Source organism: Mesoplodon densirostris, chromosome 6 (genome assembly GCF_025265405.1).
Source record: "Mesoplodon densirostris isolate mMesDen1 chromosome 6, mMesDen1 primary haplotype, whole genome shotgun sequence".
NCBI classification, from domain to species: domain Eukaryota; kingdom Metazoa; phylum Chordata; class Mammalia; order Artiodactyla; family Ziphiidae; genus Mesoplodon; species Mesoplodon densirostris.
In genome coordinates, this window is record NC_082666.1 from 62717537 (window position 1) to 62739731 (window position 22195).

General features: G+C 39.5%; 1 protein-coding gene across 1 annotated transcript in view; it reads left to right on the top strand.

Moving 5' to 3' along the window:
* The window catches only part of FREM1 (FRAS1 related extracellular matrix 1), a 154185-nt gene that overhangs the window by 108406 nt on the left and 23584 nt on the right, over window positions 1-22195 (top strand). Inside the window, exons 24-27 of the mRNA XM_060101238.1 lie at window positions 4568-4982; window positions 10626-10827; window positions 11783-11927; window positions 20702-20831. Of these exons, the coding sequence (XP_059957221.1) occupies window positions 4568-4982; window positions 10626-10827; window positions 11783-11927; window positions 20702-20831 (892 nt within the window). The remainder of the gene's footprint in view (window positions 1-4567; window positions 4983-10625; window positions 10828-11782; window positions 11928-20701; window positions 20832-22195) is intronic.

The window sequence follows — 22195 nt, forward strand, 5'->3', positions numbered from 1 at the left end:
GCTAGTATTGCTTGAACACCTGTAATGCATCAGGCAGTGTTCTAGACCCTTTTTTGTGTGTATATCATTTCCCTTAAGCCTTACACCACCACCTTGAGAGAGATGTCTTGCTCCCATTTTATGGATGAGAAAACTGAGTTTCCAAGAGACAAAGAAAGTCACCTAAATTGACATAACTAAGTATCAGAGCTGAACTTGGGCTGAGATCTCATTTTGGAGAGGTCTTTCCATTATACCTGGTTGTACCAAAAATTTGTGGACAATTTGTGCTTGTGGGAAGGAACCTTCTCAATGTGTCATTCTGATGTTTGGCCAGCAGTTTTACATATTTATAATGGAAGAGCCTAGCATCTGCTGAAGACCCTCCTTTTAATCTTGTCATTTCACTAACCCAATCATCGACTGCTGTGTTGTTTGTCAAGTGGCGCTCAACCAAAGCTGAAAGCCTGTTTTAATGAAAGTGTGATTATGGTGCTTTTTAAAAATTAAATATATGCAACCAATCTAATCACCTAAATTTATGTTGCTTGCTGTTAAATCTGGCAAGGAATTTGGCTGGGTAGAAGAGATAAATTCTGCGGCAGAGAATTTTCCCCCTTCTCTTTTTAATGTAAGCTATGGCAGCATTAATTAAACGGGGGAGTTTCATGGTCAGATTTTACCTTCTGCAAAACTATTTTGTGAATCATAAATTTCTCCTGTATTGTTTGGTGCTGCTGGCCTGGAAGAAAGATTTGGCATCGCATTCTGGGACAGATGACACCAAGTGATTAGCAAGCTGACTTCAGCTGCTGGCAGCCGGGGACTAAAAGAACATGCTAATGTCCTCCATTTTGACATGCCGGCTGGACTTTTTTTTTTTTTTTTTTTTTTTCTGAAGAACTGGCTCTATTTATGATTCCATTTTTATCTTTTAAATGCCATGACAGATGGCAGATTCTTCAGCCAACTCTATTGCCAGGAAATGCAGAAAGCTTGAAAGCACCATGGTAATGGTGAAATCAGACCAGGCAGGCACCCCAGACAAATCTAAGAGTCATTCCCCAAATTTCACGAGACAGTGGTCATCTTGGCTATGTCTTTTCTCAAGGGAGGGGGGGTAATAAAGGAAATGGAACCCACAGAAGGAGCTGCTACCTCGATACCACCAGCTTCTTAAGCTTGGAGTGGATGCCATAACAGCAAGGGCACTATTGTTTTAGAACTTGAAAATATGTTTGGAAGGTTTCTTTTGAGGGGGGGTGGTAGTGCAGCATTTGTAAGATCATCTGGTCAACCTTTGCAGACACGAAGCACTGACCTTGTCTCACTGGTTCTGCTAGGCTTTTTTTTTTTTTTTTTTACTGGGAAGCAACCATGACCATCCTCCCTGTCTCTCTCTCTCTGATAATGTTCTCTGCCTGTGAGTAGTTTGCATTGTTACTTGTGAAGGTGGAATGATGATCCAGTCATGTTGAGACGTTGTGTCCTTTTCACCGCTGGCTTCTTAGCTTTCAGTCAGTGCAGACAGCTGCCTTGGGGTCCCAGCTGGGAACGCTGGCCTCAGTAAACATATTTCTTACCCTTACATGGTCCCTCTCCCGCTCGCCCTCATTCCCATCTGTCTGATGGCAGGCTGCCGATTTCCGACATGGTCAAATGCCCGTCAGAGGCAGGGAGGAGTCTGCGGTGGACTGCCTGGATCAGGAGAAAACTTCAGTGCCCCCCACACGGGTCACACACACACGGATAAATGCGGCCGCCTCGAGACTGAGCTTGGAGGACCTTGTTGGGCGTTTTTGGAATTCAGTCTCCAGAGAAGAAAGTTAGAATCTGATACTCAAAATGATCGCCTCTGATGAGCCCCTGGCAGTCACTGGGCCTCCCACTTCACCTCCTTGCCCCTGATGGCTGCCTCTCCCCTTCCTTCTTCTTCCTTCTCCACCAGTATTTGACCTGCTTTTAATGGGGCACAAAGACTTTAATTCCACAATTAATGCTAATACTAGAAATACATGTCCTCTGGCTTAAATTTTTTGCTCAACTCTAAATGGCTAATTTAAAACTCTCCACAAGAGCGTGTGTTGATATAGGGATCTGGTAGGGAATAGACAGCCACTTTATTGTGAAAGAGGGCAAAGTTGGAAGCATGATTTCACCATTACCATGGTGCTTTCAAGCTTTCTGCATTTCCTGGCAATAGAGTTTCTGGAGGGGTGTTTCTGGAGGGATTAAGTGAAAAAAGGAGAAATTGGAGGCCCTGAGGGAATGCCTAATCTCCTTATTTTACCTCTGGTCAGATGATAGGCTCCAGGGAGGAAACATGAAAAAGTTAACAGGAAAACAGTGGAATAAAGGCATAATTCCACGAAAAGCTTCCTCTGAGAAACAGACCATGATTTTTGTACCTAAAAAATGTATATCGCTTGATCTTTGAAACTGTCAAGGTGACTAGTAAGTAAAAAGTTGAAGTACACACACAAATATTTTTCTAGGTGTGCTTTTTATCCTTTTTAAAAAATAATGAATTTTGCAAACACTTCATGATCCAGCAATGAAATTGCCCTCTTTGCTTAGAATATATTTATCCAAATGTATTGTTTTGTTTTAAGGAAACTATGTGATTTTGCTCAATCTACAATTCTAAAGCTAATTCAGTATTCTTTTCCAAACTGTAAAAATAATGCTGTGGACAAAACCAGGTTATATTCTTTACAAGACAAGGTGTGTGAAATATCAAAAATGTGCTTTATCTGTAGTATTTCACTTAGCAGTTTTAACTTTTTAGACAAGGATTTCTATGCATCACATCCTATTTTCCTTGTAGGCAGTCTTATCAACTAGATAATTAGAAAGCTCAAAATTTTTAGCCTAGCCTTCAAAGCAAAATCTGTATCAGCCAAACTCATCTTTTACTTTTTGTCCAGCTGCTCTTTTCCCTGAGTCCTTCGCCTCAGGCAGGCTGGCTGATTCATGACGCCTACACAACCTGGTTTCACGTTCCCTCATGTTCAAAAGCAAAGCATCAACCCTCCAACCCTGAAGGATAAGACACATTTTGTAAAGAATGAAAAACTTGGTAGTCACATTTGTCAGATTAGTAAAGTAAATATAAACCCCATATCTTCTCTAGTTTTGGAAAAGAACCTCCAAAGTAAATTATTATATAATTTAATGTTATATGCCACTGCAACAGTTTTAGACATGTTTACATCCACAGAATATAAGAGTATCTCTCTCCCCCATGAATATTTCAAGCACCTGGTACATGGAGAAAAACGAATAAACACAACTCTGTGATTATTTCAAAGTACACTTCTTTGGCCTACGGTGAATGTGTCAGTTCCATTTGAGTAGTGATTTCCTAACTTGTTGGAGTTTTAATAGTGCATTCTGTGGGCTTAATTTCACGATGGTCTCAATTGTCCTTCAAATAGAAATTACATGGTGAAATGTTCTAAAGATCATTTCAATTAGTTTAATTTTGAGATTGGCAGTGCTGGGTGGAATGTGATTTAGTGATCAATATAATCAGAAGCACATCATGGTATCACAGAACCTGCGATTGTAAGAAAGATTTTGCTCACCTTGGATTTGTATCATTTCAGTTTTCTCTTTGTAGGTCTGCAGTGGTACTCAGGCACCACAACTCTTTCTTAGTGGACTGCTAAACCAGCACTTATTAAAAACTCTGCAAGAGCAAAAGGTGTGAGGTCAGAAAACCTGGGTTCTGGTCCCAGCTCTGTCTCCTACCTGCCTTATGATCTCCTGCCACGTTTCTGAACCCTTGTGCTCTAATTTTCTTTTCTTTAAAGCAGCGGAATCATCATTGTCTAATGGCTCTCCCCCATATCTTGTCAGGGGCAAATGTGGAAGCTCAAAGAAAAGTATATGAATTGAGTGAATTAGCCAAATTTAGCCCACTCAGCATTTTATTGGATGAGCTTCCAATGATCCGTTGTAAGAGTTTAGCTTATTATAGCACAGGGAGATCAGCTTGGTGCTTTGTGACCACCTAGAGGGGTGGGATAGGGAGGGTGGGAGGGAGACGCAAGAGGGAGGAGTTATGGGGTATATGTATATGTATAGCTGATTCACTTTGTTATAAAGCAGAAACTAATATACTATTGTAAAGCAATTATACTCTAATAAAGATGTTTTTTAAAAGTTTAGCTTATTAAATTCTCACCAAAAAATACAGTTGCAAAAGTCTAAATATATAAAATGAGTGTACTCTTCAAACTAGTGCAGTGGATCTGAAAGGATGTGAAATTCCTATTTGGGGCAAGGAATTACACTAAGTACTGACAAGCCTGAGAAATATCATTGGCACACTCTGCCCCATCATGTGAGTTACCATCAATGTTGATGAAAAAATAGTTTGGGAGTTAGAATGGTCCATTTGTGCATTACCTAGTGATTGGTTTAATGGATAGAATAGTGTCCTCCTGAAAGATCTGCCCTTGAGTTTTCATTTGCGTCCCAACACGACATATCCCTTAGTAAAGGTGTGTACTGTTATCATTTCATTCCAGTAGATGGTGACACAAGAATCCATGTTGAAGGCTGCCTTGCCTCTCTTTGCCAGATTCATCGTGAGCAATGGACTGCAGACCAAGCCTGGGGTGTTTGAGATCACACTGGAGACTGTGGACACAGCATTACCTGTGGTGACCAGGAACAAGGGGCTGAGATTGGCTGAAGGGGCCACAGGCCTCCTCTCCCCTGACCTCCTTCAGCTGACCGACCCTGACACTCCAGCGGAGAACCTCACCTTCCTTTTGGCCCAGCTTCCACGACACGGCCAGCTCTACCTGCGGGGGACAGTGCCGCTTCCACACAGTTTCACTCAGCTGGACGTGGACAGCGGGCATGTGACCTACAGGCACTTGGGAGGACACTCTCCTACCGACCGCTTTACTTTTGTGGCCACGGATGGGACAAACCAAGGCTTTCTTGTGGATGGAAGAAGGTGGCAAGAACCTGTTTCGTTCACCATCCAGGCAAGTATGACAGATACATGGTCCTTGGCCAGAGATGTGGAGAGAACGACTTCCAGGAGAACTGTTGTCTTATTTCCTTCCTTCATTCAAATGTGTAGCGTGTGTCTACAGTGTGCCAGGCACTAAGGAAGGCACCAGTCATGTTAATATGAACAAAATAGTTGTGCTCCCTGTATACGGGCTAATGACTGGCCTTTGGAGTCAGTGGTGGTACAGAAAGGACCACAGAACATGGGCTTTGGAGTCAGACACACCTAGGTTGGAATTTATGTTTTAAACATTTTAATAGCTGTGTGACCTTAAAAGAGTTCTTTGACTCTTCTGATTCTACTTTGCCTTCTTTGAGAAACAGTCCTTACGCATTATGGTGAGAATTAAATAAGATTAGGTATCCAATATTAGCATATTGCCTGAAATACATCAGATATTCTGTCTCTTGTGATTACTGTTACAACATCTAACTACACTGTTACGTTGATGCCTTTTGGTCTGTGTTATCTACTGGCATTTTAATGGTTTTCAAGTAAACACATGGAAACTTACGAAGCAACATCAGTATTACACATGTATTTATGGTGGGGATAATAACGGTAGCAGCTACAATTTTTGGAGTGTTAACTGTAGGTCGGACCCTCTTTCCATAAATCTTATTTAATTTTCATAAAAATCCAATGAACTAAGTTTTATTACCTCCACTTTATGGATGGTCAGGAGTTCAAAAGTTAAATAATTTGGTCAAACACACATAAAGTTCTCAAGTCTTTTTGATCCCCATTGCTGTGTCCTTTCTATGGCACTATGCTGCCACAGTTGTGTTGACTGTTACGATGGTTCTTGGAGGGCATAATGTGTGTTTCTTTTTTAGTCAAAACACATCAAGTCTGTTCTGGCTCTCAAAGCCTTGAATCCAGTCTCCTTGGATATAGTTCACCCTGTTCTACACACTTCTACCAACATCAAAAAAAGATGTAAATCTGTCTCTTAATTCAGGATACATTCTGATTATGTAAAATAATAATAGTTTTCCCTTGCTCTTTCATCTCTGTCTTAGAGTTCTCCAGAGAAACAGAACCAAGAGGATATATATAATTTATATACATATAGATTATGGGGTGGGGGGAGAAAAAGAGAAAGGGAAAGACTGATTCAATTGATTTATGTTCAGGAATTGGCTCATGCAATTGTGGGGTCTGACACATCCAAAATCTGCAAGGCAGGCCAGCAGCCTGAAAATTCCAGCAGGAGTTGATGTTACAGTCTTGAGTCCAAAGGCAGTTTGGAGGGCAGAATTCCTTCCTCTTCAAGAGACTTCAGTCTTCTTTTAAGGCCTTTAAATGATTGCATGAGGCCCACCCACATTATAGAGGGTAATCTGCTGGACTCAAAGGCAACTGATTGAAATACTAGTCCCATCTAAAAAAATAAATGCCTTCACAGGAGCATCTAGCTGGTGTTTGACCAAACAACTGGACATCAAACCCGGCTAAGGTGACATATCCAATTAACCATCACAGTCTTTATTTAAGGTGGGATCTGAGGAGGAAGGTGGGGAGTTATGATAACATGGAGTGGATACAAGATGAATCTTTGGCATGAGGGAGGTCCAGAAAGTGGAATGAAATTATGATGTACTGGGAGAAAAGAGAAGGTGTTGATAATATTGGTACAGTATGTAAGAAGTACTTTGTACATAGTAAAATTACTCTGTTTCTTTTTAAATTATGTTTTACTTGTTGTTAGTTTCATCCCACTCTTCAGTCTGTTAATATCTTTTTCTTGACCCCTGACCCCCCACACAATGTAAGGAATGTCACTGTACTGCCCCACCTGGAATAATGTTCTGGTCTATTTGGTTGCAAATTTGTAGGAGTTATTAATTCTGAGTGCAGGCATAAGAGTTCCGCACTACACTCCAGAACAGAGAGGGAAGAGGGGGTACAGTTGGAAGAGAGTACCAGAACTTAAATCAGGTTTCTCCCAACACCAAAAATATCTTAAAGAACATGGTTATCGTAGGAGAGTTATCTCTTGGAAGTTGTAGAGTTTACTGATAGGGAAATATTCAATACATGTTGTAAAGGTTTGTCATTAAAAGTACAAGGGTTTCCTTGCCTTGTGTGTTAAAAAGCAAGCAAGCAAGCAAACAAAAAACCTCACAAGGAAGGCCTCAAACTTTCTCCCATAATTCCCCTGAACTTCCTGGTGTCTCTGAGCCAAGAAGTCAAACAATTTAGGAAATGACTCACCCCTCCAGCAGTGCAGGAGAGTGACCTCCTCAGTCTCTTGCTTTTAAGAGCTTTTTCTGGCAAGACAATAAGACGTCAACCACCACTGAGTGATGAATTGGTCCAAATAGGTCTACTAAGCATGGGTGCACTACCCTTATGGTCCCAACCTGGGTAACTGAGGGCACAGCTACTGGATTTAAACACGAAACTGATACCAGCAGGCACTAACCTGACGTTCATTTTGTAGGAAATCATGTCTATCTGACCAAGATTCTGCAGTCTTTTTTTTTAACTGAAGTGTAGTTGATTTACAATGTTGTATTAATTACTGCTGTACAGCAAAGTGATTCAGTTATACATATATTTACATTCCTTCTTTTTTAAAATATTCTTTTCCATTACAGTTTATCATGGAATATTGAATATAGTTCTCTGTGCTATACAGTAGAACCTTGTTGTTTATCCATTCTGTATATAATAGCTTACATCTGCTAATCCCAACCTCCCACTCCATCCTTCCCCCAACCCCTCTCCCTTAGGGAACCACCAGTCTGTGCTCTATGTCCGTGAGTCTCGTTCTGTTTCATAGATAGGTTCATTTGTGTCGTATTTTAGATTCCACATATAAGTGATGTCATATGGTATTTGTCTTTCTCTTTCTGACTTACTTCACTTAGTATGATAATCTCTAGTTGCATCCATGTTGCTGCAAATGGCATTATTTCGTCCTTCTTTGTGATTGAGTAGTATTCCATTGTGTGTGTGTGTGTGTCTGTGTGTGTATATGTGTATATATACCACATCTTCTTTATCCATTCATCTGTCAGTGGACATTTAGGTTGTTTCCATGTCTTGGCTGTTGTGAATAGTGCTGCTATGAACATAGTGATGCATGTTTCTTTTTGAATATAGTTTTGTCCAGATATCTGACTAAGATGCTGCAGTCTTGGTGTAATGATTCCTGTAATCTTTCTTAAAAGGAGACAATGGGAGTGGGGGTGAGGGAGAAAGGACCAGCATCACTGCTTTCTAAGGTTTAGGCAACTGTGAGATGATTTTTAGTAAATCCAACACAAGTGATCATAAGGATGTAGCCTTTTTAAAAAAAGTCTTATACTCCAATATTTTAAAATGCTTCTGTTATACTGATCCAAAAGACCTGCTTTTGAAGAAACTAGAAATTTAATAAGACTGGAATAGATTTTAACACAAAGTAGGACTGAAGACACAACAGGGGACCATGTAACCGGAGTGTAGATATTAACAATTTTTTAAAAACAAATGAACACAACAGACATTTATTCATTTTGTAATACTTTTATTTTTAAGGAAAATATAACATTAAAAAAAATCCCTATACTCAAGTATTTACCAACTTTGAGGATTACTTACATGGCTTGAAGTATTTGTATTTTTCCTCTCTTGACATTGACCATCCTTCCTACTAGTCACCTTGGAGCTTCTCCCCCAATGGCCATGATAAGTGTTTGACCCTCCACTTCCCACCCAACCTCACAGCTCTGAGGGTGCCATCCACACTTTTTTAGGAGAAGAGAATGACTAACTTTTGAAAATGTTTGTTGCTGTTTCAGCTTATAAAATAATTGTTGTAAAGAATTCATAAACTACAGAAAAGAACAAAAAAATAACCCTTCATCATCCTACTGCTGTCAGTGGCTTCCTTGCATTCTTTCATTGCAATAAAAAAGGGATGATATTATATGTACTATTATGCATATTGCCTGTTTCCACTCATAAAAATTTCCTCATGTCATTAACTCTTCCTTGAAAACACAATTTTTAAAGGCTGCATGGCACTCAATCTCAGGCAGAGATGGTTTATAAATCCCCTGTTGGACTTTTATGTTTTATGAAATTTTTTGTTAATTGCTATTACAAATTATATTTTAGTCAACATCCATATATATATATATTTGTGTACATATGTATTTCTGTAGGATACATTCAAAAACTGAAAATTTTGGATCACAGTATGTGCGCATTTTTAATATACATATACATCTAATTTATCTCCAGAAAATTTTCACTAATTTGCATTTCTACCAGCAAAATATAAAAATGTCTGTTTTTCCAAACATTTACCAACATGAGGTATGATTAAGTTCTTTAATCAAAAAGCAGCTTGCCAACTTAAAAGGAAAAAAAATATTTGGTTGTTACAAAATTCCATACAGAAATACTCAAAGGAGAAGCAGTAATTTTTCCTCATCCCAAGACAAATGAACAGGTTTGTGCAAATGCTCCCAGAATTTTGTCTATGTCTGTATGAACATATATACGTATTTGTTTTGATCAAAAATGGTAGTGTAGTTGTCTCCTATTCCGCAACTTGCTGGGTTTTGTTTTTTACCAGTTAACGTTGAATTGTGGGAATTTTTCATTACTAGTTTATCCTGCCTCCTCTTCTTACTAATAGCTGAATAGCAGTTTATCACATGATCATACACAAAAATATATATAGTCTTATCATTGACACTCTTTGGTAGAATTACAACAGGATCATTGGGGTAAATAAAGTTAAAATTTGAATGATTAGGAGTGAAGGGTAGTACAAGTGTCCTTGTACCTCTTTTGTGGTATCAGTGATGGATTGTGCTAATTCATCCTAAAATGTTCCCTCCCTAACCTATAAGAGTCATTTTGAAGAGGGACTGAGCTCCATACAATACCTGAATGAGGCCCTTTGTAGTGTTTGAAACTATGTATCTCTTTCCCTCATGAGTAGTTGCCCATCACAATCTTCACAGATTGAGTCTACCTGTTTAGTTGCCCGGTTCTCACTGTCAATAAAACAAATATGCAAGTGCCTATAGATAAGCACCTTTCACTTTTTTTTACTGAGGTATTTTTATTTCTACTCAACGTTTTTGCTATCTTAACAAAGACACGACAAAAAAAAATGTTCAATGCATTTGTAAAACCTTACATGTTTTTTTCTGTAAGTCACCAAACACTGGGAAAAAAGGGGAAATCCTTCTGTAGAACTAATATTAAGTTTGCAATACAATTCTCGGGTCAGTTTTAATGTATTCATTCAACAAGTATTTCTTGAGCTTGTTATAGCTGGGCACTGTGCCAGGTGCAGGGAATAGTTGGGGAGAAAAAGACATGTATCTGCCCTCAGGGAGTTTAGGTCCTAATGGGGTAGTCAGACTGTGGACAAATAAATAAAGCTGGCTCAAAGTTTACAGTAGAAAGTTGGCCTCTCTTCCTGGCACTATGATGTTTGCTGAGAATACTGTGAATGAGATAGTTTTCAGCAGAAATTAACCAATAAGGAGGATAAGGAATCTGAAATTCAGGAGCATTTGTCATTGCTGACCCATTAAAGCCCTGTGTGGCTTGGGGATGAGAAGCCTTTGTATAACACTGTGTGTAATTATTGATCATGTAGGTGGACCAGGTGAACAAAGCAGCCCCCCACATCACACATTCGCATTCCCCTTCTCAAGTGGGGCTCCTGAAAAATGGTTGTTACGGGATTTACATCACTTCCCATGTGTTGAAGGCATCGGACCCTGACACTGATGACAATCAGATCATCTTTAAGATTTTACGAGGCCCCCAACATGGACATCTGGAGAATACAACAACAGGTACTGCCTTCCTTCCTCCTTGTAATTGCTCATTTAAAAATACCCAGTGGCGGGCCTCCCTGGTGGCGCAAGTGGTTGAGAGTCCGCCTGCCGATGCAGGGGATACGGGTTCGTGCCCCGGTCTGGGAGGATCCCATATGCCGCGGAGCGGCTGGGCCCGTGAGCCATGGCCGCTGAGCCTGCGCGTCCGGAGCCTGCGCGTCCGGAGCCTGTGCTCCGCAACGGGGGAGGCCACAACAGTGAGAGGCCCGCATACCGCAAAAAAAAAAAAAAAAAAAAACCCAGTGGCTGGCAATGCTAGACAGTAATTTAATTAAGTGCAGGCCCATTTGGTAAACACTCCCCAGGGCTTCCTGATAGATGCAGTTCATAAATCAATATCGGTGCTAAAGAGGGTTTGAAGCTGAGTTTTCCTAAATTCATCTTGAGTGGGAGAACTAAATACTGATACATAGTTGTTTATTGTTTACAATTTTTTTTCAATAACCAGATCATAATATATTGACAGGAACACACATTGTCAGGACCAAATTCATATTTGTGACTCATTTTTTTCTATCATGAATTCCAAGGTGATTTAAGTTCATTAAAAACAACTTTTTTGGTGAAAGTTTTCCCTGGATTGTATCTTATTTCTGCTTTCTGAAGACAATGATCACAATATGTCACTAAACAGGATGGCACAGAATTTTAGATTTTATTACTATATCTTCCTACTCCCTCTCTATTTTCATATTTAAGGTACAATATTTCTGAGACAAAGTAATTTGGAAGCCTAATTTAAGTTCATTGAATTTGAATTTTAAGATAGTTACATTTTATTAATTTCTTTAAAAAATAATACTTTGGCTATTTTTAAAGAGGAGTTTGAAACAATATAGCCATAAAATTGTATCAGCTCTTACCTAATATTTTGTTTGATTACCAGTGAAACTCATTTACTTCTTTTTTGTAGGTGAATTTATCCATGAGAAATTTAGCCAAAAGGACTTAAACAGTAAGACCATTCTTTACATCATAAACCCATCTTTGGAAGTAAATTCAGATACCGTGGAATTTCAAGTCATGGACCCCACAGGGAACTCTGCCACTCCTCAAATGTAAATTCTTTTGCTTATTCAATAGTCCTGCATATAATGTCCAGAATGTATCTGACTAGGAAATCAAAATTTATTTTTTAATCAGAATCTAAGAGGACAAATTGATAGATTATTTCACAAGCTCATAGAATTGATTTTGGAGAGGGAAACTTCTATTACTGCTTGATAACGGGAAAGCCAGTAGCTTCACAGAATATGGAAACGTTAAAAAGTTAAGTTCATTAACTGGGTCATTCATTTTATGCATGCATTTACAAATGCATATCCTTTCACACCCACAGAGGTTTCTGTCTTGACAATTCACTGGCATCCAGGACTGAGCTTGTAGGCTCATGTACAAACCATGCAGCAAGAGGTCACTCTAGGACCGTGTTAGTAACCACAGTCTCCTAAATCTAAATCTCTAAAATATCTAGAACTGGGAAGAATGAGGAAGTCGGGAAATGCTAGCAAAACATCTTCTCTTCCCCAAAACCCAAGCAATAGCTAGTGACTGCTTTTGTAAGTCAGTAAACCTACCATAGGTAAGGTGAAGACAGTACAAAGAGGAAAACAGACTTGGGGAGATATTAAGTGATACTTAATTTGTATATTTTGTATAATTTGTATACTTAATTTGTATAATTTGTATACTTAATTTGTATAATTTGTATACTTAATTTGTATAAAGTGTATGACTTTCAGAATAACCAGAGTAACAAACCCTCAAAATTAACAATATTAACAGACCATAGTAATTTCACTCACCAGGTCCCTTTTCTAAACTTTTTTGGAAGGTATACCTTGAATAACTTACCAGCTGTCAGATGATCACAGAAAGGTTAATCATAGCCCAGTTCTCCACCTGCAGTGTTTTTTCTTTCTTTTTAAGTTTGATACCCTTCCCAGTCACCTCAAAGGAAAGTTGTTCATTTATCCTAGTTTTAGTATTTAACTTATCCTAGTCAAACTACGTACCGTAAGTGAGGACAGCTCCTTTACGGGGCTTTTATGACAGAATATGGACAAAGGAAGAAAAGAAAAATTGAGAAATTCACCTCTGCTCCCTTCATTCTTGCTTTTTCTTTCTAATCCTGAATTGTAGTCCCAATATCTGCCAGCAGAGGTCTCTGTAGTCATTGTTAGAAAAACACGTCTTTAACAAAACATGTTCCCAGGGTCCCACCTCTATTGCCTGCAGTACTGGGTCCACATTTTTACCGAGTGGCTACTATAGGCCAGGTGCGCAGTACAAGAAGCTGGGAAATAGGTATAAGCAAGGAAGTCCTGTCCCCTGACATTAAAATACAATCATGGCGCTATAAAAGTAAAACAGCTGCCCACCTACCATTAAAATGTTCTTGCCTCGGGATTACAATCTTTATAGAAAATATATTACCTACTTGCAATTCAGACAAACATCTTCCAATTTTCAAAGAAATGTTTTTTTAAAATCCTGCTCCAAAAATATTAATAAATTGATTTCACTTGCTTTTTAATAGTTCAACTAAAAAACCTAAGAATATTGATCAGACTTGCTACTCATCAAATGCGGACTGCTGGTCTTCCACATGAGAACACAGCATAGGTGCCAGAGAATTTTTTTCCCAAAATAGAGCTAGATTGATACTGCTTCACCTACATACCCTTTTCAGTCCTCACTGTTACCAAGGGCATTGGTTTTGAAGATAATTTATGACTTTAAATAATTCTCAAATTTATTGCAGAATCACAGAATTTATAACCTTAATTGAGGCTTTTAAAATAGGCTCTTAACTTGTACTGGATACCTCTTTTCAGGTACTTAACGCTGAAGTTGTTTCTAATTCAGCTTGTAATGATTGGAACCAGTGGAATATAATGTAAAATATGCCTACTGTTGGTTAATCCCAAATAACTTTGATTTGATCTGACATATATTAAGTTGTCTCCTCTAGAGTGGGTGGGGGGAGGTGGAAACTACTCAGCGCTTATCTTTATAAATTTTGAAGGATATAGTTGGCCCTAACCTCATTTTTAAGTAGATGTTTTTTGGAACAAGAAGAACTTTTTTTTCCCAGCAGGAAACAAATGTTATGAATAGTGGTCTGTCTTCCCATGACAGCCAGCAGGAAGCTACTTACACATACATTATAAATCACAGGCATTTACGATATAGGTTTCTGCTCTAGTTCATTGCTCTTCGTTTAATCGTCAAAACCACCTTTAAGTTAGGTACTATCATAATCCAGAATTTACAGGTCTGAGGCAAGGAGATAGGAAGTGACTTTTCCAAGCTCATACACCTAGCTAGTGAAGGAGCTAAGATTTAGGTCCAGAAAGTATGGTTCTTGAGTCCATGGGTTTCCTCACTGCCCTAAAGGACTTTTTGCCCACTTTTAATGAGTGTGCAGAAACGACCTATAGGAAAAGAAGCAACAGACTCAGCTCCTTTCTTTCTCTCCAGTCTTCGGCCACCAAAGCAGCAAGAAAGGGGGAATACTTACTCCTCAAGACCTTAAATGTAAATTACATTTCAATACGAGTGTGTACTCCCTGGCTAAGGCACTGGGGGTTATGGGATAGATAATAGTAAACCACTGGACTGAGAGCCAAAGAACAGGGTTTGAGCTTTGGCTCTCCCACTGACCTGGGTCAAGGCTTACTTATCTTAGTTATCTCATCTGTAAAGTGGGGACAGTACTACAGTTTCTTCAGTGGAACAAATGAGATAAAACATATGTAAGCATCTTCTATATTTAAAGTCATTAACAAAAGTGACCTGTGGTGGTGATTACTATTGTTGTTCATTCACATGGGGGCAACAGTTGACTGAAGAAAGATCCCAGAGACATTTGGTGGCCAGTTCAAGCCCGTCTCTAGTTAGAAATTGACTCTGCCTTGATTCACAAAGTGAATAATCCATATGCTTGTTAATCAATCAGCTAAATGCTGTGCAAGTTTGTGTTCTTTTCTGGCTTAGACGGGATTAATAGATTAATATTCTGCATGTTTAAAGGGGTGGCACCTTCTATAACACAGCTGAAGAGACAGGTGGGTGCAATCTGGAGCAAAATGGAGGCTCTTTAAGGAACAAGAAGGACCCATGTTCAGTGGGAATTGTCCCAGAATCTTGATTGCTAGTAAGTTTTTGCCATGGCAGCATTTCTATAGAATATCATTCCTGAAGGGTCAATAGATATTCCCTTAGAAATAGTGTTTGCAAATCTTAATGTAATCAAGTTATTGCTAGCTAGCTTGCGTGCTGCTTAATGCATCAAATGCCAGAGTCACGAAGATGCTTGTATACACTGGGGATCTTTGAGAGAGGGGTATAGTATGCAACATATCTCAACCTGATTTGACTATAGAACCAAGACCACCCTGCCCCAGAATAGCTCATGAAACAAGTTTTTCATGGGATACATTTGGGAGGCATTTTATTGTAAATAGAAGTTATTTTAGAACACTGAAATCCATGGACATTTGCATCAAGATTTAGATTTGGTTAAGTGCCAAAATTTCAGGCACTGTGCTAGGCGCTTTTACATATGTTGTCCAATTTAATCTACAAAACACAATCCTCCGAGGGTAATAAGAAAATCAGGCTCAAAGCATTTAAGTAATTGGCCAGAAGTCACTAAGTGAATGAATGGCAGAGGCCACAGTGCACCCTGACCTCAATGTGAGTGCTCATCTTACCGGCTCACGCCTTGGCGTGATTCACTCATACGCTCACGACAGTTCTCTAGTCTGACGTGAATCTCAAGATGGTCTGCATACCGCCCAAACTCAGTTACACGGGACCACATCATTCATCAAAAACACCTCTGCAGACCACAGAATATAGCTGACTTCTGACCAAGCCAGTTTGTTAACATGCATTCAGGGTTGACCTTTCTTGTGCCCACTGCAAAAAGGTGAACTTCAAAAAAAAAGTTGACCCTTGCTGAAGTTCTGCATAACTCAGTAGCTGCTTCTCCAGCTGCTTCATGATTCTAAGCACTTTGATTCTTCTCCTCCCTTTGGCTACCCTCATTCTAGCTGTTCTTTTATTCATCCTTGGCCTTAAAAGAGAAGAGCCAAAGAAATCAAAAAAGAAAAGGAATTTCTAGCAGGTGAACTTGGCAATGCTTTAGCAGCTTTTATGAAACACATTGTAGGGGAAGAGTTTGAAACTCTTAGTTAGATTCGGCTTTCATGTTACCTGCAAGCCAGAAGTTAAAAGAGGAAGGGAAGGGAAATAGCCCTTATTAAGCACCCACTGTGTACAGGTGCTTTATACATATTAACAAATTTGAATTTGCATCATTTGACGTGAATATAATTCCCCTCATTTTAAAGATAATGAAAACTGAGGTCCAGAGAGACTAACTGACCATAATCACACACTAATAAGTGGTTGTGAGATGTGTCTGACTCCAAAGCACTTGTTTGGGGTACTAGCTGTGCTGCTTCCTGTCTAAACACTGTTTCCCCATTATCATGAGAGAAAGACAAATATGAAAACGCAGGTGTTCATAGCATTTTTACTGAGCTTAATAGCATCCTCTTTGAGTTGATGTCTTAGATTGAACACTTGGAAAAATATTTTTTACCATTTCGATTTTCTTAAGTCATGTGCTACTTGATTATAAGTGAAGATCTAGTTATAAGAATAATTTAATCACAATTTTAGCTACTATGAAACCTTTCACTGAGAAGCTCAAAGTACTTAATGAGTATTCATTAAGGTTCATTTAACCTCTTTGAAGTACAGACTCATTATTATTGCACTTCGGGAAGTGAGGAAACTGAGGCATAGAGCAGCCAAGTACCTTTTTTTACACACTCTTGTTAACCTGGATTAATGTCCCATATCCCAAAGTAGAGTTTTAATCCCAACTGGTTCTTTTGGTCCATTGTTCCTTCATATAAATGAACCAAGTAGCCACAAAATAAAATATCAGAAAGTATAAATTTTTGACTCTACTTCAACACTATTGACTACTTGGTCCAGACAATTCTTTGCTGTGGGGCAGTGGTGGAGGGTGAGTTGGGTGTCCTGTACATTGAAAGATGCTTAGCAGCGTCCCTGGCCTCTACCCACTAAATAACCAGTATCACCCTCCTCCCATTGTGAAAAACAAAGCTGTCTCTAGACATTGTCTAATGTTGAGAGGCATGCACAGGCCTTAGAAAACAAGAAATCATGCTTGATGACAGAATGCTCTTTTACCAATGCCACCTTTCTCTCTAGTCCAATAGGAGCTAAAGAATCCAGAGTAAGTCAGGGCTAGGAAAAAACGTGAGGATCATCTAGTCTAGCATTTTTTTTCAGACTGTGTGAAATACGTTAATAAGGCTGGGGAGAAAAAAAGTTTCAATGGTCAACTTAGCTTTTCAAACAGGAAGCTAAACAAGGTTTATTATTTCCTTTAACAAATACTTATTGAGCTCTTCCTATGTCTCAGTCACTCTAGAAGGGACTTGGTGATACATCAGTGAACCAAAGACCCCTGTTTACTTAGCACTTAGCTAAGTTCCTTGGTACCTAAGTAGATTAAATAGTATGGTATACACGATACGTACTTTGGAAAATGAAAGTTGGTCAGATTAAGGGGGATCACAGACACTGGATTTTGGGGATGGATTGCGATTTTAAATTGAGTGATTAAACAGATTTTCTCATGCTTGACTTAGAGTTAGAGAGGGACCAGAAGTCCCATCCCGTTTAATTTCTACTCCCCCATCCCGTGTCTTTCATTCACGATAGTTGTTGGGAACCAAAATTTAGCTTATACATTAAATAAAATGTTCTATTGTTTTGAGTCCCCACAATCACTTAGGGAAGGTTTCTCCCCCTGGGGATGACTTTCCCCATGAAGGACATTTGGAAAGTTCTGGAAACAGTTTTGATTGTTGTAACCAGAGGGGAGTGGTGTGGCTAAATCTGGTGGATCTCATGAGTAGAGGCCAGGGATGCTGCTAAACTTCTTGCAATGCACAGGACAGCCTCCCACCACAAAGAATCATCTGGTTCCAGATGTCGGTAGTGCCAAGTTTGAGAAGCCGTGACCTAGGGCCTTAAGGAGTTCTCATGTCCTGCTAAGTGACTTGAAATGATTGCCTTGTGGGCTTCACAGAAAGTGTATCTATAAACTTAATTTCTGACTTTAGAGGGAGCTTTACTTTGTGATAATAGAAGGGAGGGATCATTAAAATGTGAAGATTTGAACCAACTCTTGTCTGCATGACACCTCGCAATCCAGAGCTTCCCACATTTCTTTCATGGGGTCCTGCACCTGGTTACCTACATGATGCCAAGCATACGTCTGTGTGGCTTCTTTCAGGGAGAATTCCCAAGTGATTGACTACATCTCTTACTTTTCTTTCAGGTGTTTGTGTAGAGTTTTAGCAACTGCAGTCTCAGTGTAGAAAGATCTTCTTAAATACAATACTGCAGAAAACAAAAAACACATTCAAAACATGTGTCACACATATCCTCTAGGTATGCAAGTGCTTCCTGACTTAAGCATTTTTCTGGAAAATATATAGCCCGGCTTAAATTTCATGGCTTTTCAATAGATCTTTATTATTTGTAGGGGGTAGTTTTAAGAAAATAAAGTAGAACATTGTGTAGTGACGATCTTAACCTCTAAGCATTATGAAGCATTCTAACGGTGCATCAGGGTTATGCATGCACTTTCCCAAACACCAAGACCCTTAATGCTTTGAAGCTGAACAACACTCTGCATGGTCCCCTTATGGATCTAGATCAGCAATCAAATCACACTTCACTTTAGGCCTTGCGGTCACCTGGACCTGCAGAGTGACACTGATGAATTTTTGCTGGTCATGGTTAGCATTAGAATGAATGGATTCTTAGAAGGTTGAACATTGAAACTCATTTGAACCTTACTGAGACTTAGCTGAAATCCATCCCTGTGTATCTACTTCACTCCTTCCCGTTGTTCCCCTTTCCTCCTCTTTTATCTTTCTGTCTTTTCCCCCAATCCCTCTTGCTGATTTTGTTCTCCTTTCTCATTTATCTGGATCCTTTAGGAATTCTTTGCAATGTGTTATTTCTATTAGCATTTATAACATCCTTGTCACTTGTTATCTTGTGATTCTTTAAGCATAGTCACTTATTTCTTTATTTCTTGATCTGTTTCATGCCAGATTTGAAATCAGTTGCATCAAAGACCCATGAGGGGTCTTTGAATACTATTGAATATAAAGATCCTATTTTCATGTCAAAATTTTGTGAAGCCCAGCATGCCAATAATAATAAATTGCATATGTATTGATTGAATAAACATTCATACAAATTCATTCCACACTCCCACACTCCCCTTGTCCCACTGGCCCAGGGTTGGTGGAGTAGGAGACAGTGCTATTGAGTTTGTTTCGCTCGTGACCTTAATCTATAGGATGTGACTGTGACACGTGACTGGTACAAGGACATACAGTGATTATTAGAGGATAAACTTACTTTCTAATATGAATGATCTACAGGAAAGTCTGGAGAGCCCTGTGAAATTTGTGAATTCTGTGCTCTACATAGTAGCACCCAGAATTTCTAGTTCTGAAAGGAAAAGAAAATTGTAAAGTAACTTTAAAAGTCTAGAGGAAAGAGCCTGAATCTAAGTGAAAGTTTGGGAATATAGCAAGGCAACCACTGAAGGTTTTGTGAATGGAGAATGAAAGGGAAATGAATAAAACACAAGCAACGGAAGTGGGTTAAATGATCATAGTGAAGATTGCTCATGTCTTTATTGCTGAAAGGTTACAGGGGGTAAAGAATGTAAGAACATATTTGAAGAGAAATGTTCAGGTGAAACATTTCAAGTTTTCTCACCTCAGAAAGGGAAACACTTCAGGGTAAAGACAAAATTGTAGTCCCCTGCTTGAGCTCAGACTGCAAGAGTCATGAAGAACTTCCGTTGGGAAGAAGAATGGTAGAGAAGGAATAGGACGTTTGGTTTCAGATTTATACTGGGGATTCCATCTCTGCTGTCTGTTAGCTTTGTCATAGCTTTTTGCCTTCGAGGTAGTTATTTAACCTCTCTAAGCTCAGTGTTCTTTTCTGAAGAAAAGAAAAAAAAAAGTCCCTCTCCATGCCATGAGGATTAAAGAAGTCAGTTTCCATCAAATGTCGGGCTTACTAAATATAGCATGGGAAAAAAGACCACCCTGTATTTAGCAAGTTTATTCAGTTGTATAGCTGCATCCAAGGTACATATTAGCATAGCCCTTTTATATGCACAGAGGAAGGGACAGATAATGCTTTAAAACACATGCACATTCTAACTCCTAGGCACATCCTCAAAGATATCTTGTTATTAAACTGAACCCAAGTTCAGAGAAGACCTGTGCCTGGAAATGATCTTGTTGTATCGATGAAGGAGGCCAAAAGATAGGAGAGAAGATTTCATATCAATGTCCTTTCCAAAAATGAACGTCTCCTTGAACTTAACACCTGCTCCTTTTCCTTCTGAAGATGCAAGTAGGAGTCCCCTTTCTATCACTAATAATTGTAAGCCCTCTGATAGACTTTTAACCTTATTTCTGCATTTGTAAAATGGAATTCTAATCCGTGCTCTACATCACAGCATTGTTGAGAGCAATAAATGCGACAGTGATAGTAAAAGTTCTTTGTGAACTAAAATGTCCCAAACAAGTGTAAGGAGCTTATAGCACTGGTGTAGGTTGATGAACCACTTCTGCCTCCCAGTGTGGACCAGTGGTTCAGCCTCCTACCCAGCAGAGGAGCCCCTCAGGCATCCATTATGCATTTCTCATGATTTTCTTTCTTCTTTTCCTTACATGCATAGCTTGGAACTGAAGTGGTCTCGTATCGAGTGGTCACAGACTGAATATGAGGTCTGTGAGAATGTGGGCGTATTGCCCTTGGAAATTACCAGAAAGGGATATTCCATGGACTCGGCCTTTGTGAGTGTAAAGGTAACAACTCTGTCAATTTTCAAGCTAAAACCTCGGTTGCTGGTTGGTGCCTTTGATTATTTCCTTAGAAAAATTCAGAGTGAGTAAGGAAATTTCAAACTGCACGAGTGTTGTACTATTCCCGAGAGTCTAAGTACAAAATCTCCTTGTCCCTCCATCACTTATCTAGGTGCATTAGCTCCTAGATAGGATATTTCTAACCCATTTTTAGTTTTTAAATCTGGTCTTTAACTCTTGAAGTTTGATTTCACAAGGGAGATCTATCCAACCTAGTGAACTTGGGCCAAACTCTGCTTTGGAAAGGAAAGTTGTAGGCAAGTGTAAGTCCCCAAATGGCTTTCTCTTGGTATGCACCAGGACCATTTCCTGTGGTCTCAGTGGATGAAAAAATCAGGGAACACACCTATCGTAAGCGTCACCCAAGTCATGCAAAATTAAGAGACCATGTATCAATACAGGCACCCTGAAATATAAGGAATTTTCAATAATTATTTTTGGACTAGTTACCTGCTATTTCTTTACACTGCCATGGGCCGTGGAGCACAACCTATGGCTTCTAGAATTGAAAGATTTTTTTAGGAGTCACTATAAAAATTGCACTTCAGGTGAATGAGAGCATGAAAATCCTGTACATACGAATGCTGGTGAATGAGCCTGAGAGACTCCCCTCCTCAATCTAAGGAAAAAAGCAGTGATACTAGCTTCTGGGAAAAAATGCCATCTCAGTTAAGTCTCAATTACAATAATAAGTTCAAATCACCCTCACAACCTTGTGCACATAAATTCTACTATATCCAGACTCAGTATTTATCTTTCTAGTGGGCATAGGGTCTTTTCCCCTGATCTGGGATGTTTTCAGTGTTTTTTTTTTTTTTTTTTTTTTGCCGTACGTGGGCCTCTCACTGTTGTGGCCTCTCCCGTTGCGGAGCACAGGCTTCGGACGCGCAGGCTCAGCGGCCATGGCTCACAGGCCCAGCCGCTCCGCGGCATGTGGGATCTTCCCAAACCGGGGCACGAACCCATGACCCCTGCATCGGCAGGCGGACTCCCAACCACTGCGCCACCAGGGAAGCCCTGGGATGTTTTATTATTGTTAAATCATCAGACAACTGAGTATCCCCTCTACCTTCCCAGTAGATAGTTTATGGAAAAAGAAAGAACCCGCCTGGATGGTTTTCTAATATTCTTCTGGTCCTCCATAAAAAGCACCATATGCTCTAGTCTGGAGTTTTGGGCCACAGAACCATTCACCTTGCCAGGTAGAAACAACAGACGTAGTGTGACGGAACCTTTTGTCTGCTTAAGCTGAGTGCACACAGTGAAGCTGCCAGCTGAGTCTGCAGGCCTTTCGCAAACAGCCCGAG